Source organism: Falco naumanni, chromosome 1 (genome assembly GCF_017639655.2).
Source record: "Falco naumanni isolate bFalNau1 chromosome 1, bFalNau1.pat, whole genome shotgun sequence".
Lineage (NCBI taxonomy): Eukaryota > Metazoa > Chordata > Aves > Falconiformes > Falconidae > Falco > Falco naumanni.
The window spans coordinates 90,108,831-90,125,203 of NC_054054.1; the positions used below are offsets into that span (position 1 = coordinate 90,108,831).

At 41.0% G+C, this 16,373-nt stretch overlaps 1 protein-coding gene and 1 long non-coding RNA gene across 4 annotated transcripts in view; one reads left to right on the plus strand and one right to left on the minus strand.

Moving 5' to 3' along the window:
* Nucleotides 1–11,069, plus strand: part of GCN1 (GCN1 activator of EIF2AK4) — a 43,405-nt gene extending 32,336 nt beyond the window's left edge. For 2 of the 3 annotated variants that reach the window (XM_040605450.1, XM_040605469.1), the window contains 13 exons: nucleotides 147–308; nucleotides 802–894; nucleotides 1,126–1,269; nucleotides 2,214–2,483; nucleotides 2,770–2,883; nucleotides 3,410–3,640; nucleotides 4,285–4,478; nucleotides 5,075–5,189; nucleotides 6,360–6,456; nucleotides 7,171–7,319; nucleotides 7,918–8,022; nucleotides 9,538–9,756; nucleotides 10,365–11,069. In XM_040605450.1, the coding sequence (XP_040461384.1) occupies nucleotides 147–308; nucleotides 802–894; nucleotides 1,126–1,269; nucleotides 2,214–2,483; nucleotides 2,770–2,883; nucleotides 3,410–3,640; nucleotides 4,285–4,478; nucleotides 5,075–5,189; nucleotides 6,360–6,456; nucleotides 7,171–7,319; nucleotides 7,918–8,022; nucleotides 9,538–9,756; nucleotides 10,365–10,490 (2,019 nt within the window). In that variant the 3' untranslated portion in view covers nucleotides 10,491–11,069. The remainder of the gene's footprint in view (nucleotides 1–146; nucleotides 309–801; nucleotides 895–1,125; nucleotides 1,270–2,213; nucleotides 2,484–2,769; nucleotides 2,884–3,409; nucleotides 3,641–4,284; nucleotides 4,479–5,074; nucleotides 5,190–6,359; nucleotides 6,457–7,170; nucleotides 7,320–7,917; nucleotides 8,023–9,537; nucleotides 9,757–10,364) is intronic. The other variant, XM_040605460.1, reaches the window with a different exon arrangement.
* Nucleotides 8,029–16,249, minus strand: LOC121093377. Its single transcript, XR_005829561.1, has 3 exons — nucleotides 15,873–16,249; nucleotides 12,230–12,355; nucleotides 8,029–8,534 (listed from the first exon to the last, which is right to left on the minus strand). It is a non-coding gene; the product is annotated as an uncharacterized LOC121093377 (long non-coding RNA).
* Nucleotides 16,250–16,373: the final 124 nt, after the last annotated feature.

Here is a 16,373-nt window from a genome sequence, read left to right on the forward strand (position 1 = left end):
GATTAATCCTGTTTTTCTTCCGGTATATTTCAAGTGAACTCTAATTTAGTTTCATCTGTGCAAATTCTGTATTCTTAGCTACTTTACTGAGATGCATGTGTCTGCTGTGCTTTGGACATTCTGTAATTTTATCTCTGCATATTTAGGTACTCCTTTTCTCAGAGTCTCTAGTTCCTACGGTGAGAAAAGCACTGTGTGACCCTCTAGAAGAAGTCAGAGAGGCTGCAGCTAAAACATTTGAACAGTTGCACTCCACAATTGGACATCAAGCTCTTGAAGACATCCTGCCATTTTTGCTGAAGCAGCTGGTAAGCATTGCTCAACAATTAGTCAACAATTGATTAATCAAGTTGTAGGACAGGTTTTGAATAATTAGCTTAAAGGAGGAGGACAGTTGTAGTGGCGGGCCTTCCAGTGAATGGCAGCTCTGGTTTGTCTCCTTCATAGAGTTATCCTAGCCATTGGTAGGGAAAGTCTTGTGGCTAAAACATCGGCCTAAGAAATGCTACATCTGGCTGTGCCACCGTCACCAGCTGAAGTTGCTCGGCCACCCATGTAAAACAATATAGGATCAAACAAGACAAGGCTTCGAAGTTTTAGCCCCTTTAGTAATATATATTCTGATGCAACAGAAGAGCTTGGTTTGGGTTTTTGCTATATAGTATGAGAGCATTTTTGGATAGAAGGACTTTTGTGTTGGTTGTATGATCACATGGTAAATTGTCACTTGAAATAGGGTTTAGCTTAGCTTGGGGTGTCACAAATCATCTCTCAGGTTTGTAACTTTCTTTCTCCCGGTAGGATAATGAAGAGACGTCTGACTTTGCTGTGGATGGTCTTAAACAAGTTATGGCTGTCAAGAGCCGTGTGGTGCTGCCTTACTTGGTGCCAAAGGTACAACTGGAAACAAATTTTAAACTTCAGAATTGTGCATTTTCCTCTGCTTGCTTCCAGTTTCCTTTAGACTGATATGTCAAAAGGAACAGCATAGTTTGAAATTTTCTTCTGATTTTATGCTCAAAACCATTGTTATTTAGGTTGTGATGCATAAATTTTTCATGTTACAGATGAAGTGAGATTCCTTCTGAAAAAACTTTCTGCTTGTTTTTTTTTTTTTTTTTTTAGCTGACTACTCCCCCTGTGAACACCCGTGTGCTAGCTTTCCTCTCATCAGTGGCAGGGGATGCTCTGACACGGCACTTGAGTGTCATCCTGCCTGCTATGATGTCTGCGCTGAAAGAGAAGCTGGGGACTAGTGAAGAGCAATTGGCAAGTAGCATGGCTCAGCTCTTTGTTATGACAAGTTGCCTGAAGATAGTGCTTCAGGTTTACTTCTCAGCACAGAATCTGGGTTCTCTAGATTCACAGATTGCATGTTTTAATTCAGTCCATTAGAGCTTCTTCGGGATGAGTCTTTTTGCCTGGTGGCATATTGTGAATCGAAAAACGTGTGCTTTCCAAATCTATTTGTATGCATATAGAAGTCTCTTTGGCCTGCAACAAGATACAATTCTCCATTTACTTACTCTTGGAGAACTGCCAGAGTGTCTAGTTAACTTTATATTTATTCTTGGTGTAGAAGACTGAGAGATTAAAGGGCTGAAGGGAGGAAATCTCCTATTTTGCATGCAGTACTCCTCCTGTACGGCTTTCTGAAACATCTAGTGTTTGGACTCCATTGAACATCCTGGAGTTGTGACTGCAGACAGACATGTACACAAATTGGTGAATTAGGAACGTGAGTGACAGAGTCCTGCTGGCTGGCTGCTGTAGATGCCCATTAAATCAGCTTCTATCCCCAAGTCTGCCTGGGGATCTCTAATGTACCCACAGACGTACCTTAAAAAAAAAAAAAAATGTTATCTGACAAAAGGCACAGTCTTTAACGGATGAGTTAGGTGGGGGAGATGGAGATACTGATTTTTGTAAATTAGCCCTTCTGCAGCTGGAAAGCAAGCTGTACAGCAATCAGTTCAGCAGAGTTTGGTCACCTGTTAAATTTTAGCGTTGGCTACATACTTATCTCTGCTGCAGGACTGAATCAAGCCTTTAATGGTGATGCGACTATCTATTTAATAAGAAACAATTAGTAAGTGGGATATGTTGGTAGTATTTCCCTAAGACATAATGCTGTGGATAACATGGGAAACCCGGGGCTAAATCTGGCTTTGTTCTATTTGAGAGTTAACGTAAAGTTAATTTGAACTCTTCAGGAGATGGCAAACTGCCAGTCTGTAATCCTTTCTGTGGAAGATGATGCTGGACAAAGAATTATAACTGAAGATTTACTAGAAGCTACCCGCAGCCCTGAGCTGGGAATGAGACAGGCGGCAGCTGTCATTCTGAACATCTACTGCTCCAAGACAAAAGCAGACTATACTGGTCATCTCAAGAGCTTGGTTTCAGGCTTGATACGTCTATTTAATGATACCAACCCTGTAGTTCTGAATGAAAGCTGGGATGCGCTTAATTCCATCACCAAGGTAAGGGGCAGCTTAAAAAGGTTACAGTGGTAATAATGCCTAGCAAGGAGAAAATGGGGATACCTGGTAAAATACGGCCTAAATTGAGCCTTCTGTTTTGATTGTAAACCACGTTTACATTTGCAAACCCTGCAAAGATTTGAGAATTGTAAGATGACCTTGACTTCAACTTTGTGAGTGAGGAGGTGGAAAACAGGTGTCTTCTCTTGACACACCAGAGAGTAATTCACAAAGAAGAGCTGGTTGCCATGTTGCCTCATATTTGTCTTACCCCTCTCTCCTGCAGAAATTAGATGCTGGGAACCAGCTTGCTCTCATTGAGGACCTGCACAAGGATATCCGGATTGTGGGGAATGAGGCCAAAGGCGAGCATGTGCCAGGATTCTGTATTCCTAAGAAGGTAAAGGGTCAGAGTGAGCATGGGTTCGTCACAGCCCCAGTACCTCACCTTTTGGGGAGCTGACTGATACGACTTTACAGGTATTATTAGAAGCAGTGCCTGTTTGGGCATTCCAAACCTGTATGTTGGAGAGACTTTTTGTAGGGTACTGCTGCTCTTGAGTTACCCTACAGAAGATTCTTCTTGTAATGTGATCTTTGACAATTCTGTTACGCGTGTAAGTCATGGTCGCTGGCTGCTTTTTGTGGGGGAGTAATGCTGGTCTTCTGTGCCAAATTTCTCTGGTCTGAAAATTCCCGGAGCTGCCACCACTTTTCTCATAGCAACTGGCTTAGTAAGGCGTAGATGCATGAAATCAAACCAAATAAAAGTAGCTCTGTAAATGTGGAAGCAGGCAGCTGAAGGTCAACAGGAAAATGAGAGAAACTCTCCAAGTTTGAGCATCTGGTGTATAACAGGAGCAAAAATAAGATATGTACTTTTTGTATCTTATCTTCTAAGCTTTCTTATCCGATTTTCATGACAGGGAGTGACTTCCATACTGCTGGTGCTGCGAGAAGGTGTTTTAACTGGTAATCCAGAGCAGAAGGAGGAGGCAGCGAAGGCCTTAGGGCTAGTTATTAAGCTGACTTCTGCTGAAGCTCTTAAACCATCTGTGGTGAGCATTACTGGGCCACTTATTCGGATCTTGGGAGATCGGTTCAGCTGGAATGTCAAGGTGGCTCTGCTTGAAACATTAAGCCTTCTTCTAGCTAAGGTAAGATGCAAAGTAATTGGATGTGGTTTGTGAACATTTTCCATGGTAACTTTCAGAAATATCTGTTGCTGTTCATGTAAATACAGCCAGGATGCCTGCTGGTGTGGGTTTGATATTTAGGAATGGCACTGTAACTGGATTGTATTCTTCCAGCAGCTTCTGGCCTACCAAAAATGCCCCCAATGCTTGAATCACTGGGCTGCTTAGAAATATTGCTAAATGCTGATCCCACTTTCAAGGGATTAAAAGCTACCATGTAATTAATCTCTCCTGTGTCCACCATTTTTATGAATTGTTAAGTGCAAAGGTATCTTTGCATGTATCTTTGCATGTATCTTTGAACTGAGCTGAGCTTTTATTTAGGGCTCTGTATACAGAAGGCAGTTCATAATAGTGTAAAAGTTTTCAGCAATGTGCCCTTGTATTTCAGTACGCAGAAAATAAGATTATATTTGAAAAGGTTAAAAGTTTTGTGATAACGTATTGTTTCATGTTTTTCCTATTTTAGTAGTGCGTTAGATCTGACCAAGGGCTATTTGTGAATGATGGCTGTAGAGGAGGTCAGGCTGTTTTCAGGCTTTGATTTCTAGCCGCTGTCTCAGACCTTACTGCACCACTTCCCTCTTCTTTCATCTCTGGTATAGGTTGAGATTGCCCTGAAACCATTTTTGCCCCAATTGCAAACAACCTTCACCAAAGCTCTGCAGGACTCAAACCGTGCTGTTCGTCTTAAAGCTGCTGATGCTCTTGGTAAACTCATTGTGATCCATGTAAAAGTGGATCCTCTCTTTACGGAGCTGCTGAATGGAATTCGTTCCAGTGATGACTCTGCCATCAGGTGAGCCATAGGTAATATCTTGGCCCTTCCTACTTATTAAGGGATAAAAGAAAAGGCTAGGATGAAAGAACAACCCCCCCCAATTATGAGAGTAAGGTTTACTACTTGGTGAAAGCAGTTGACTATTAATCAAGGGTTATAAAACACAGAATGCAGAGGATGGGGACTTCCTGGGTCAGAAGCTAAGCTGTGACATTGCTGCCTGGCTCTCCTCTCTCCTGCACACCCCCCAGCAACCCACGGCAGCCCACTTTCAGGTACAATACTGTACCAGCTGTCATCTGAAGTAATGCAGCTGTAATTGTATCCTAAGCACGCAGATCCCTAAGAAATTAAGTTCCTGACTTGAGAATTTTTTTACTGTTTGAATAGTCGGAAAATATTTACGTTGTAACAGACAGATGCAAGTACACTAAACATGGAAATACCCTCTAGCACGGAGTTTTCAGCACTGCAGAGAGAATATCAGCCTCCTAAACTGCAAGGCATGTTAGTGTCGTTGCTGTGTAAGAAACTGTTACAGTATCCAGAGCTCAGCTGCTTCTTTCTGGTGGGCAGAGAGGCACTGTCTGACTGTACCTTGTGATCACTTCTAGGGACACAATGCTGCAAGCTCTGCGGTTTGTAACACGAGGAGCTGGTGCAAAAGTAGATGCTGCAATAAGGAAGAATATCAGCACGGTGCTTTTAGGGATGCTGGGACATGATGAGGTACTGCTTCAGCCCCCTGCAAAGGATCCCTGCTGTCAACAGTCTTACTCTCAAATATAAAATGTGGACTTTCTAACAGTATTACTTTCTAAAATAACTTTAGTGGGAAATTATTAATGATAGAGTGGAAAGAAATTTAAGTAAAGAAGCGTGTTGTTGGGCATTACTCATTCAACTGAATACAGTCTGTAAGATTGATTTCATTTGGAGCCTTGTAGTCTGTGAGAGGAAAGTTGGGTACAAGAATTAGAGATCCCCAGCCAGTCACTGAAAATCAGCGAGTCCAATGTTCCCTTAGCAACCGTGTATATGGGTTTGACCTGCAGCTCCTCACTGACACGTTTGAGGCAGCTCAGAAGTCAGGATTTGCTTTTTATCTTGGAGAAAACCTGCAATACCTTCACTATACGCATGTATGTGTGTGTGTAGGCTCTCAGGTGGGGTTTATTATCTAGTGTGAGAAATTTTTCAGATAATGGCTGGTGTTTCTCCAACGAGCAAGAAGCTCTCCCAAGTTTGATACAGGGTCTTCTGTGTATGGCAGATAGCAACAGTATCATCTGTGAGATTAACATTAATCATCTAGTCATTTTTTCCCTAAATCTGTGCAACATAGACATGCAACTGTTGACAAGCTAGAAAGAAAAAAATTGAAAAATTCCCACTGAGTTGTAAGATTCAGGGTGGAAAGCAGTTGTGATGGGATGGTCATGTAAGCAAACCAAAACAACAAAAGCCTGGAAGTTTTAAATTAAAAGTAGTATGATCTTATCACAGAGGTAAGCTCATCTAGACATGGCTAGAAGTAACGGTTACTTTCTGGACTGCGAACCTAAACAACTGCGAAACTAAACTTTTAAATGCCTTTTAAAACATTCATCTTTATGACTTTTCCATTTAACAAATCAGAATTTATAGAAGGTCTGTAATTCTTCAGTCTCTGCTGGCTTTTTCTGACTGTGGATTTGGCTTTAAGTTCAGTTACATACAGGAAACCTTGTGAACTGACAGAAATCCACAGGTAGCAGGAGTGAAATACTACTACTAGTAGTATTTATTTCCTTGTTCTTTTTACTTCCTGTCATCTTCTGTCACTTGCCCTTCTTCCCACTTACCTCTGATGTGTATTGGGCTCAACCAGTGTTACTCCTTTCTGCCTTTCCTCCTTAGGATGCCACCCGCATGGCCTCGGCTGGCTGCTTAGCAGAACTGTGTGCATTTCTGTCGGAAGAGGAGCTCAGTACTGTTCTCCACCAGCACTTACTGGGTAGGTGAAGCTGTTTACGGGGGCTGAAGCCAATTCTGAAAGCAGGGGAAGGAAGATACCTTCTTAGCCATCGGTTCAGGCAAACTTTGTGACTAATTATGCAGGTTCTTCCTCTTTATCATAAACCTGAATCTCTACTCCAGATTTTCTTGTGCTTTTCTTTGCTCGTGGCTGTTAATTTGTGTGCTCTGGTACATAGTTGAGCATGGGGTAGTGGTTGTTACCCATACTTCTTTAGAATTAACTAATTTGCCTCCAAGTTAGAAGAAAACATTAATTTTATAGGAATTTATAGTGGTTGGGAGTGCTATGGGATTATTCTCCTCTGGGATTAAAAAGGGAATCTGTCAGCTGGTTTCAAATTACAGGTGACTTTCAGAGTCAAAGCTTCTGTAATTGCAATGCACTAAGTGTTGTGGGGCTGATTACACATGACTGAGACCATCAGAAGAAACTGGGTTGAACAATACAGTCACTGGTTTGCACCCTGTTTCTGTATCTGCCCAGGAGGTGTTCCTGTCTGGTACAGGTGCTCTGTTTCAGCGCTGTTTACATGGCTTTTTGGGAGGAGTGGAGGGAGCTAGGCATTGCTTTAGGTGCTGCTTAGTATTTCATTCTATGGAAGTGAATTGACAAACTGACTAAAAAAGCTTTCTTAGATGAAGAGGAATGGATAGCAGGAGCCTTGGTATTGTTCTGTTCTTTCATTTGCAGCAGATGTCTCTGGCATTGACTGGATGGTGAGACACGGACGGAGCCTGGCACTCTCTGTGGCTATAAATGTTGCTCCTAGCAGGCTGTGTTCCCCCAAGTACTACAACAGCGTTCAGGAGATGATCCTCAGCAATGCCACTGCTGACAGGGTAAGGGCTACATGGCAGGGGGCGAGTTGTACTGTAAGGGCTTGTTGGAAGTAGTTTTAAAAGGTCTGCAGGCTCTCTGTGTTACCAAACAGAACAAAATTCCCCAAGTGCTACCTGAAAAATCTCCCTTGGCAAGATGCAGTTTTTATAGTGGAATTACATGACTGTTCTGATTCTTTTGTGTTCCAATCTCTGCAGAGACAAAGATTAATCTTCAGCTGTAGAGTAGCTTTCACTGGGAGTAGATCACACTTGTTTCCCTGTTAAAGTTCTCATATTCATGAGCTAGGTTTACAAGAAGTGCAAATACTTAATTTTAGGAGAAAGATTTTACATCTAGGGTTGAATGAATAATTTGGTGTATGAACTTGGGGGCTCTGTGGGGCCTGCCGCCTTCTTCCATGTGGCTTATGGTCACATGATTTTTCATCATCTTACCCAGTAACATTAACCTAATTGTTTCCTGCTTTGCATGCAACAGGTTTTTCTTGAAACATCGGTTTAGCCTTCCGCAAAAGCTTACCAGGCCATAAGCCTAGTTATAAAGGATGTTGAACTCTGCTGTAGTAATACTAATTTTTGTATCTTTATGTTGAAGATTCCCATTGCAGTTAGCGGCATAAGAGGGATGGGCTTTCTTATGAAATACCATATGGAAGGAGGTGGGAACCTGCCCCCAAAACTTTCCAACCTCTTTATTAAGGTAAGACTTCTTACAACAACTACCTGGTGGTGTTCTCATGTGATCTGAATCTTTGTTTGAGCTAACTTATGGGTAGCTTTCTCTATCAAATTTCTATATGGTAACCCAGCATGAAAACTGAAAGCCCAGTCTTTTTTTAAGCTTTGCCTTATCTTGGGAAGCTGTAAATCCCCTGATCCCTGAAAATCTAGATATTTCTTTTTGTGGCAAAATACACACAGAATCACTTTATCAGCCAGCTTTGCAGTTGTGAATGCAATACTGCTATCACTCCTATAGTATGGAAATTGGACTTAAGAGTTTTCTGTGGGTAAAATTTGTTTTTTCCTTTGCAGTAACAAACAGCTGGCAGAGAAGCAGAGAAGACTGGGAGGGAGCTGTCAGTTTTTTAAGGTTTTTAAAGGTCAAAGGGCCTTTATTAGAAATGCATCAAATACCAGCTCTCACCTTACCTGGTTTTGCTGCAGTACTTTTTGACTTCCGCTACTGTGGAAGGGAGTAGCTCTGAAAGACTGAGATAAAAAAGTATTGAAGTTAATGCTTTTTTCAGTTCTTATCTATTTAAACATTCTACCTCAAAATTCTTCTTTTTCTCAGTTGTGTTCTGTTTTTTTGGTGGGTGCATGTGGATTTTTGTTACGAGTTGGGTCTGGCCACCCCCTCCCCCCCCAAAAAAAAAAAAAAAAAAAAAAAGTATCCCTCATTGTAGGCAGGATCTGAATTTTCAACATGAGAACCTCAGGATATTTTTAATGCCTTAGAAAAGGCAGGGGAAGACAGAGTGAAGGGGTAGTGCTGGAGCAGGACAGCTGCTTTTTATTTTGTCTGTCATATTTATTATAATTAAAAATGTGTTACATTTTCAGGTTTTACTTATATTTTAATACAATACTATGACACAAATTTATATATAAATGTAGGATTTCAAACAAAAGGTTTTTCAAGGAAATTGAAAAGTATCACAATTGTCACAGTACCTTTATCACAGTATTAATAATGCAGCTGATATTCAGATGCTAGCTTTCACGTTTAAAATGTGTTGAGAATAAATAAAAAAATACAAAGCTCTAACTTTTTTTAATCTTAAAATGAAATCCACTGTTGAAATGCACCTTATACTCCAATCAGAGTTTGACGCAGCTGTTGCTGCTGAGTGAGTGTGTTTTACAGAGGTACTAATGCTGTCAGCTTTTGCTGCACTTAGTGGTCATTGTAATTTCCTCAGCCAGTTGAGAGAAGCGTGTGACCCTGACATCAACCATGCTTTTACAAATTTTCTTTTGAAAAAGGTCCCTTGTTACCAACAAGTCTGACTAAACTGTGTAATAGTTAGAGAAGATCGAACCTTGAAAACAAGTTTGTCTCTTGCATACCCGAGTTGAAAACTGTTAGGTTTTCTTGTTACAGTTTAAAATACTTTAAAGCAGTAGTTTTTTCTTTTATTCTAATCTAATACCTGTCCTCGTATATATCCTTCATTATATCTGAATTTAAGTCCATCTTTGTTCCCTCCAGTGTCTTCAGAACTCATCCAGTGACATAAAGTTAGTTGCAGAAAAGATGATTTGGTGGGCAAATAAAAACCATCTTCCCTCACTGGATCCTCAGACAATTAAACCAATTCTCAAGGCGCTTCTAGACAATACAAAGGACAAAAACACCAGTGTAAGAGCCTACAGCGACCAAGCTATTGTCAATCTTCTGAAGATGAGAGCGGGTGAAGAAGTACTTGAGGTATGAGATGGAAGAAAATGTAATCATTTTTAGTAGAAGGCTGTGTCACGTTGCCTTGCTTGTGGTGAAGCGTTGTGCCTGGAGCCTCAGAATGTGCTGGCAGCCTCTTGGGAAATAGATGGAGTGGGACATTCCTATTTGCATTTAAACCTTCATCAGTACTCTCATGCTAAGCCTTGAAGAAATAAGCAATGCTGACACTGTACAACCTTGCAGTGTTAATTAAACCAAGGTATTTAACATGCCTCCTATGTATAACATAGTAGCCTTGCTTTCAAAATGCCTTAAGCCTTTACTGTGCTGTAGGTACCCTAGCTAGGACTGCTAGTTTATTGGTTTTGTCACTTGTATAATCCCACTACAGCATTAGTGGTGCTAGAGAGAGTATTTTAGGACGGACTGCTTCGTACATCCATTTCTAGACCTCTTTTCTAAGTCTTAGCTGCTTCTGGATAGCTCCCATGTCTGGAATCATAAAACCAGGTGAATGATTTTGGTATGTTTGAAAGATTTTAGATAAATACAGCTTGTAAGGCACTTAGATTTTTTTTTCTTATTTTGAATGGTATGTTGCACGGTAACTGGTAAATAATGTCTTCCTTCCTCAGTCGGTTTCCAAGATTCTGGATGCTGCCAGCTTGGAGCTTCTCAACGAAAGCTGCAGGAGATCTCTGAAGAAGCTGGCTGGCCAGCCTGACTCTGATGAACAGATAGATGACACTATACTGACGTGATAATAAAGCTCCAGAAGACAAGAAAACACTGAACCAACCGCTGCATCAGCATTTCAACTCAAACACCTATTTTAAATGTTTTCATTTTTGAAAATGTTAATTCTGACGGGATTTCATGAAAAGGACTCCCAGAGAGTATTTTAGTATCAAATATACCAGAATAGCCTTAATTAGACCCACATTAGCTGAAAATTGAAAATTTGGTCCCCTTTTTGAAACAAATAATGTGCAAGAAACAGATATACTAATCAATACTGTTAAATTGTGAGATGTGGCTAGAGCACATCAGGCTTAAACTCTGGTGACACCTATTTCCATGCCAGGGTCTGTGCAAAAACTCCAGTACTGGAAGTATTCTTGGCCTTTTCCACAGACCCTGTGACACAGGAGTAGAACTTGGTGAAAGTTAAAGCGTATTGTTTTTGTGTACTGCTAACTTGCTGCTTGTGACGGTTCTGAAGACTGAAAATCCCTGTATAACAAAGTATTTAAAATAGCCTTAGAAATCACAAAATGCGAAAGGGGGATTAAATGCAGCCTGTTTAAAGAAGGAACATTTAATAAAGGCTCTGACTTTCATCCTTCTGGTGTAAACTGTTCTTTTTACAAATTCATTTGTCAACAAGCTCATACTGTGATTTACTTTTTGGACCTACTTTTTCTAGGGCATACAGTTTGTAGAGTGGGTAGTGCTGTAATCTATAAAAAGCCTTTTGCAAAACGGAGGCAAGCTAGGGTTTAAAACCAAGCCAGAACTGACATTTAATGAAATTTGTAAGTAATTACTCCTATTAATTTCCAAAGTATTTCTGACTACAGACAGCTTTTTAGTTATTCAACTTGTGAAAAATCCTCTATTTTTATGTCTTCAAAGGCTTCACAAGATACTTGGTGCTGCCAACATACAGATTCATTTTTTTGTGTCAATGAGTTGTACTGCTCCAAGAAAGCAGTATTTTATTTTACCTGGCCACATACACCTCTTTTTAAAAAACTTATTTTAATTTACTAATAGCTGTTAATGCCACTTGATGGAAATAGTGAAGATCTTGTTGCAGAATACAAATTTTTAGAAGGAAAAATGAGTTTTACATTTTATGTAGAGTAATAGTTAAGTGAGCCTTATACTACACAGCAGCTGGTTGCACCTGAGAAACCAGAGCATTAAGATTTCTTGTGTCAAGTGGGTGGGTGGTGTGGGGGAATCTTCCTTGCATGTAACTCTGCATGGCTCAAACCATGATGAAGGGACAAACCCACAATATTACACATCATAAAATTTGAGAGCATAAAATGTAACCACATGAGAACACACGTTCTGTTAGAACCAGTTTGTTGATTGCTATGGCAGTAGCAGCAAACAGGAAAACATTTTATCTTCACCATGTTCATGCCTCAAACAGCAAGATACAATCTTGAGTAGATATTTGGGAGTGCTTTGCATTGTTCTGGTCAAAAGTACAAGAACCTGTCAAAACGTTCTTGATGTTATCTCGGCTCCCAAGCCTCTGGTGTAGGCTCCTGGCAACAGATTTGCTGTAGGAGTCACTGGAATACTGTTGGAAGGGTCTTGGGAAAATCAACTGTTTCACCCCTTACCTAAGAGAGGCTCAGCTCCAACTGAACCAGTCCTAACTGATTTCCATATAATTTTTTATAGCATTGTATGATGGAGATTCCAGAATCCCTCTACGCCATCTATTTTATTATATAAACTTTTTCAGACTGTCAGTGCTTACCTTGTGTCTTAAAAAAAAAATTATCTTCCTTGCTGCTACTTGAATCCATCACTGCTTGTCCTATTTCCAGGCACTGAAAACAGTTCTTTTTGCAGCAAATGCATCATCACTTCAGTGTTCTCACCCCTAGAAAAAACAAGTTTAGATTTTCTAAGTCTTTTCTTATACATTTTTATGTTTTTTAAACTTACACTGCTGCCCTCTGTTTCAATCTGTTTCATATTTGCCTCATGGTGTCCATTGTTGGACTAGGTCTTCTAGGGGAGAATCTTTACTTTTCGAGCCCTACATAACACACTTGTCTATCCCATCACAAGGTCTGGGTGTTCTTTTTTTGCAACAGCACAATGTTGCTGACCTCTTTAGTTTGTGATCAGGTATGAAGCCAAGCTACAAAATTGCTCTGTGGCCATTTATTTCCAATCTTGTGTTTATGCAGTGGACTATTTCTACAAAACTGCAGTACTTCCCAGTTGGTCTCACTGCAACTGTACTCTACTTTGTGACGTTTATCTGCATTCTGAAGGTGGTTTTTAATTCTGATTTTTGCCTTCCGAAAGACTTGCAAATCTTAAACCAATGTATTTTGCACTGACCTGGTAACAAAGAGTGAAAATTCAACTTTCAATGTTTTTAAGGATTTGGCAGTTTCAGGGCACTGGAGTTGGTTTCACCTATAATTAATTAGCTGTGTTTTGAGGAACAGCAGTTAAACCATGCAGTGCAATGCAATGCAAAAACTGGGCACTGAATGTACAAAATTTTATGCCATTCAAAAAGTAGGTGGCAAAAAGCTCTGCGGTTGTGTTGGAATCACTCACTTCATCATTGCAGACAGGAAGGAAGAAAAAAATTGCAAGTTTCTACGAAGAATGGCTGTTTGAGCTGTTAATCATGGGCACCTTGGCTTATCCATTTTATCTCAGATTCTAACTGATGCTCCACATAAATGTGTGAAAGAAAATTACAGTTCAATAGAAGCCTTTTTTATTAACTTAGAATTTTAGCCAATAAGGTATTTTGTTATTAAGAGTATTTTGATGATGCGTATTTCCACCTTATGTAGCAGCAAGTGGAAAAACCCATTCATTTTTCAAAACAGCAGCTGAGTTTCTGCACTGTTTAGTTGTTTCTGAGGAGGAGTAAAAGGCAGGAGTTCACTTGCACTTATTGAGAATAAGCTGATTTTTCAATTACAGTGAAACACGGAATTTGGATTTTGATAGCTGCTTTTCACTAAACTATTTATACACTGCAATATAATACAACAGAGATAAAACACCCATAATTTTTGCCACAACATTAAGATCTGATAAATTGATTGTGCCAACTTGGAGACTTAAAGAACTAATTTTTTTCTTACTTCAAATGTCTCAAAAATACCAGTTGTCAGTAAAAGGTAATTTTTCCCTACAACTGACTGTAATAACATCTTTGAACTGTCAAGCAACTGTCTCCAAGTGACAGCTGAACCGTGTGTATTTCAAGAAGATCAAAAAATAATTTATGAGAGCTGTTTAAACTTACAAGGAGCTAAAAATTTCAATGGAAAAAAGACAAATGTGAAAGCATAAAATATTAAATTATTTGATTTTTTTTTTCAAGGTAAGTCCAGTTTGCACTGTCCATTTTATCAGATAACATCATGCTGTCTCACACTTTCCATGTGATGAAGTTTCATGAACTTAAAAATAAAGGTAATAGGAGTTTTGTCATTTTGGGTGTGAGCTGGTGGTTTGTATGCTGGATTCAAGGGATCTCCCTGCAGCTATGCAGTGTCCTTAGTTACCCTGATGCTCAGGACACGTGTTGGGTTACATGATGGGCTACCCAAGCGCTTTCAGGGGTAGGTGAGCTGCAGTGGGGGTTGCTTTAGCATGGGGTAGGTTTGGGCTAGCTGGAAACCCTTTTCTAGCAGGTTTTCTGTGAGCGTAAGTCTGTTAAATAACACATGCTCATGTCTGATAACATTCCAGCCTCCCTCCTGCTCCTCAGCTGGCTACATCTTAAGGATAATGCAGAATGAGCTATAGGGTGTGATGTTTAAAATGCATGAGTTCCAGAGTGGATGTGAGATGGAGGTCATGTAAGTGGATTTTAGGATGTGTGGGACTTTTCAGGGGTAAGCTTTGAAGGCTACAATACTTTTTTGAAGGTTGAGATTAAGCAAAGTTTATAATCAAAACCACAGACAGCAGCCATATTGCTTATCAGAAGTATTTTGAAGATGCAATTTTATGTGCTAAAAAAAATAATCTCCAACCCAGACATGCTACTTTAGCCATACTGGGTTGGTTTGCTTCTAGATGAATTGCATGCAAATTGGGCAAATATAACTGTGAAATCATACCACAATATCCTATGCAGAAGAAATGGGAAATTAGAATTGGTTAGAGATAACAGCCTTTAAAATATTCTTATTCCTCTTAACCAAACTCTATTGTATAAATCCAGAGAAAAGAGTCTATACCTTTCAAGTCAATATTAAGGGAAAAAGCAATACTGCTAAAAACTGTCTGAAACATCCATAGATCACAGCACAGCTGTGGCTGGAAGACACTTCTGGATTTCAGTTAGTCCAACGCATGCTCAAAGCATGGTTGAGTAGAGCAGGTTGCTCAGGGGACTGTCCAGGTGGGTTGGACTCCACAACCTCCCTGGGCAACCTGTTCTGGTGAGCAAACACCCTCACTGACACCATCTGCAGGGGTGACATTCCACTGCTATCAATCTTGTACTTGTGTCCTACCAAAGAGATTCTCAAAGTAAGTGCATCCTACTCTTTAAGCATCTTTAGAACAACTAATTAAGATTATTAATTATCAAAAGTATTATGGATCGGTATTTTCAAGTTAACTGTCCTTGATATGTGTCATCTTTCCTTTCAGATGTTTATAATGTTTATTTAGATGTTTACAGACCGTAAAGGTCTGTGTTCTTCAGTGCCAACACAGCTCTCCCCATCCGAAAGACAAATGCATGTTAACAAGCTACTTGTATCAATGAATTGTAAACTTATGGTTAAAATTTTAAAAATCAACTTAGTTTAATTAAATAATCATGCCAATATTTTGGTTTGCATCTACGCTGAACTAAAATTACTTTTAAGACAGATGCAGTACCTAGCACGTTGCCTTTTCTGGGTTTATGTATGTATTGAAAAGCCTTAATAACTGGGAATGGAAGTCCCAAGTAATTTAAACATTCTACACTAAAACACTGCGTTGTTTCATCTCAGGAGTTCAAGTACCAGGAAGAACAAATACTTTTGTAGAAAAATAGTCAGAGAAAACTAGCACTGTTCTTGTGCCATGTCTCCGCCTAAAAGTGGCGATCACCTAAATACTCATCTCCAGTCTTGCAGGATTTGCATAGTCAGTATCTGTGCAACTGACAGCAAAATTACTCAAGACTGTTTCTGTCAGACAACTCTGATAGCCCTGTTTGCAACTCCTGTGGATTTGGGCTGTGGATGCTGCAGGCACAGCTGCTGATGTGCGCGAGGTCAAAGCCCCTCCCGAGCCATACGCAAGCACCACTCTGGATTAAAAACCCCAGGAATCTAGTTCCAGATTGGCTTGAATTACCAGGCCTGCATGATGCACCTGGGCATTTCACATCACTTTGCTGTGGGCCTCCTCACCTGCAGGCTGGGCGCTGATGGGAACTGGTCTTGTGGCTGTGCTACACACTGCTTTGGTGCATGGGTGTATGGCTGAAGAACCAAAACACGTTCCCACCCACGGTGGTCGGCTCCTGTACCATCCCAGGTGTGGAGCTGACAGTGCCTGAAGGCGCTAGGGCTCCCTCATGTCTCTGGTGCTTTCCTGAGGGCAGCCTCCCCTCCGCTATAGCCGCCCGCCTCACGCCAGCGTCTACAGGGGCCGAGGCAGGCTCACCGCTGTCCGCCGTGGGTGGCCCGGCGGGTCAGCACGGGGGGAAGCAGGGCCCAGGCCCCAGCGCGGGGGGGAGCGACGGCCGCGGCCTCCCGTCCGGCCGCCCCTCGCCGAGCCTGTCATGGCCGCCAGGCACACCCCGCGCTGCACCTGCCGCCCATGCGCGGCCCGCGCGGGCGCGCGACGGGAGCGCGCTGGGGGCGCGGCGGGAAGCGCGGCGGGCGCGCGGCCGCCCTTCCCGCGCAGGC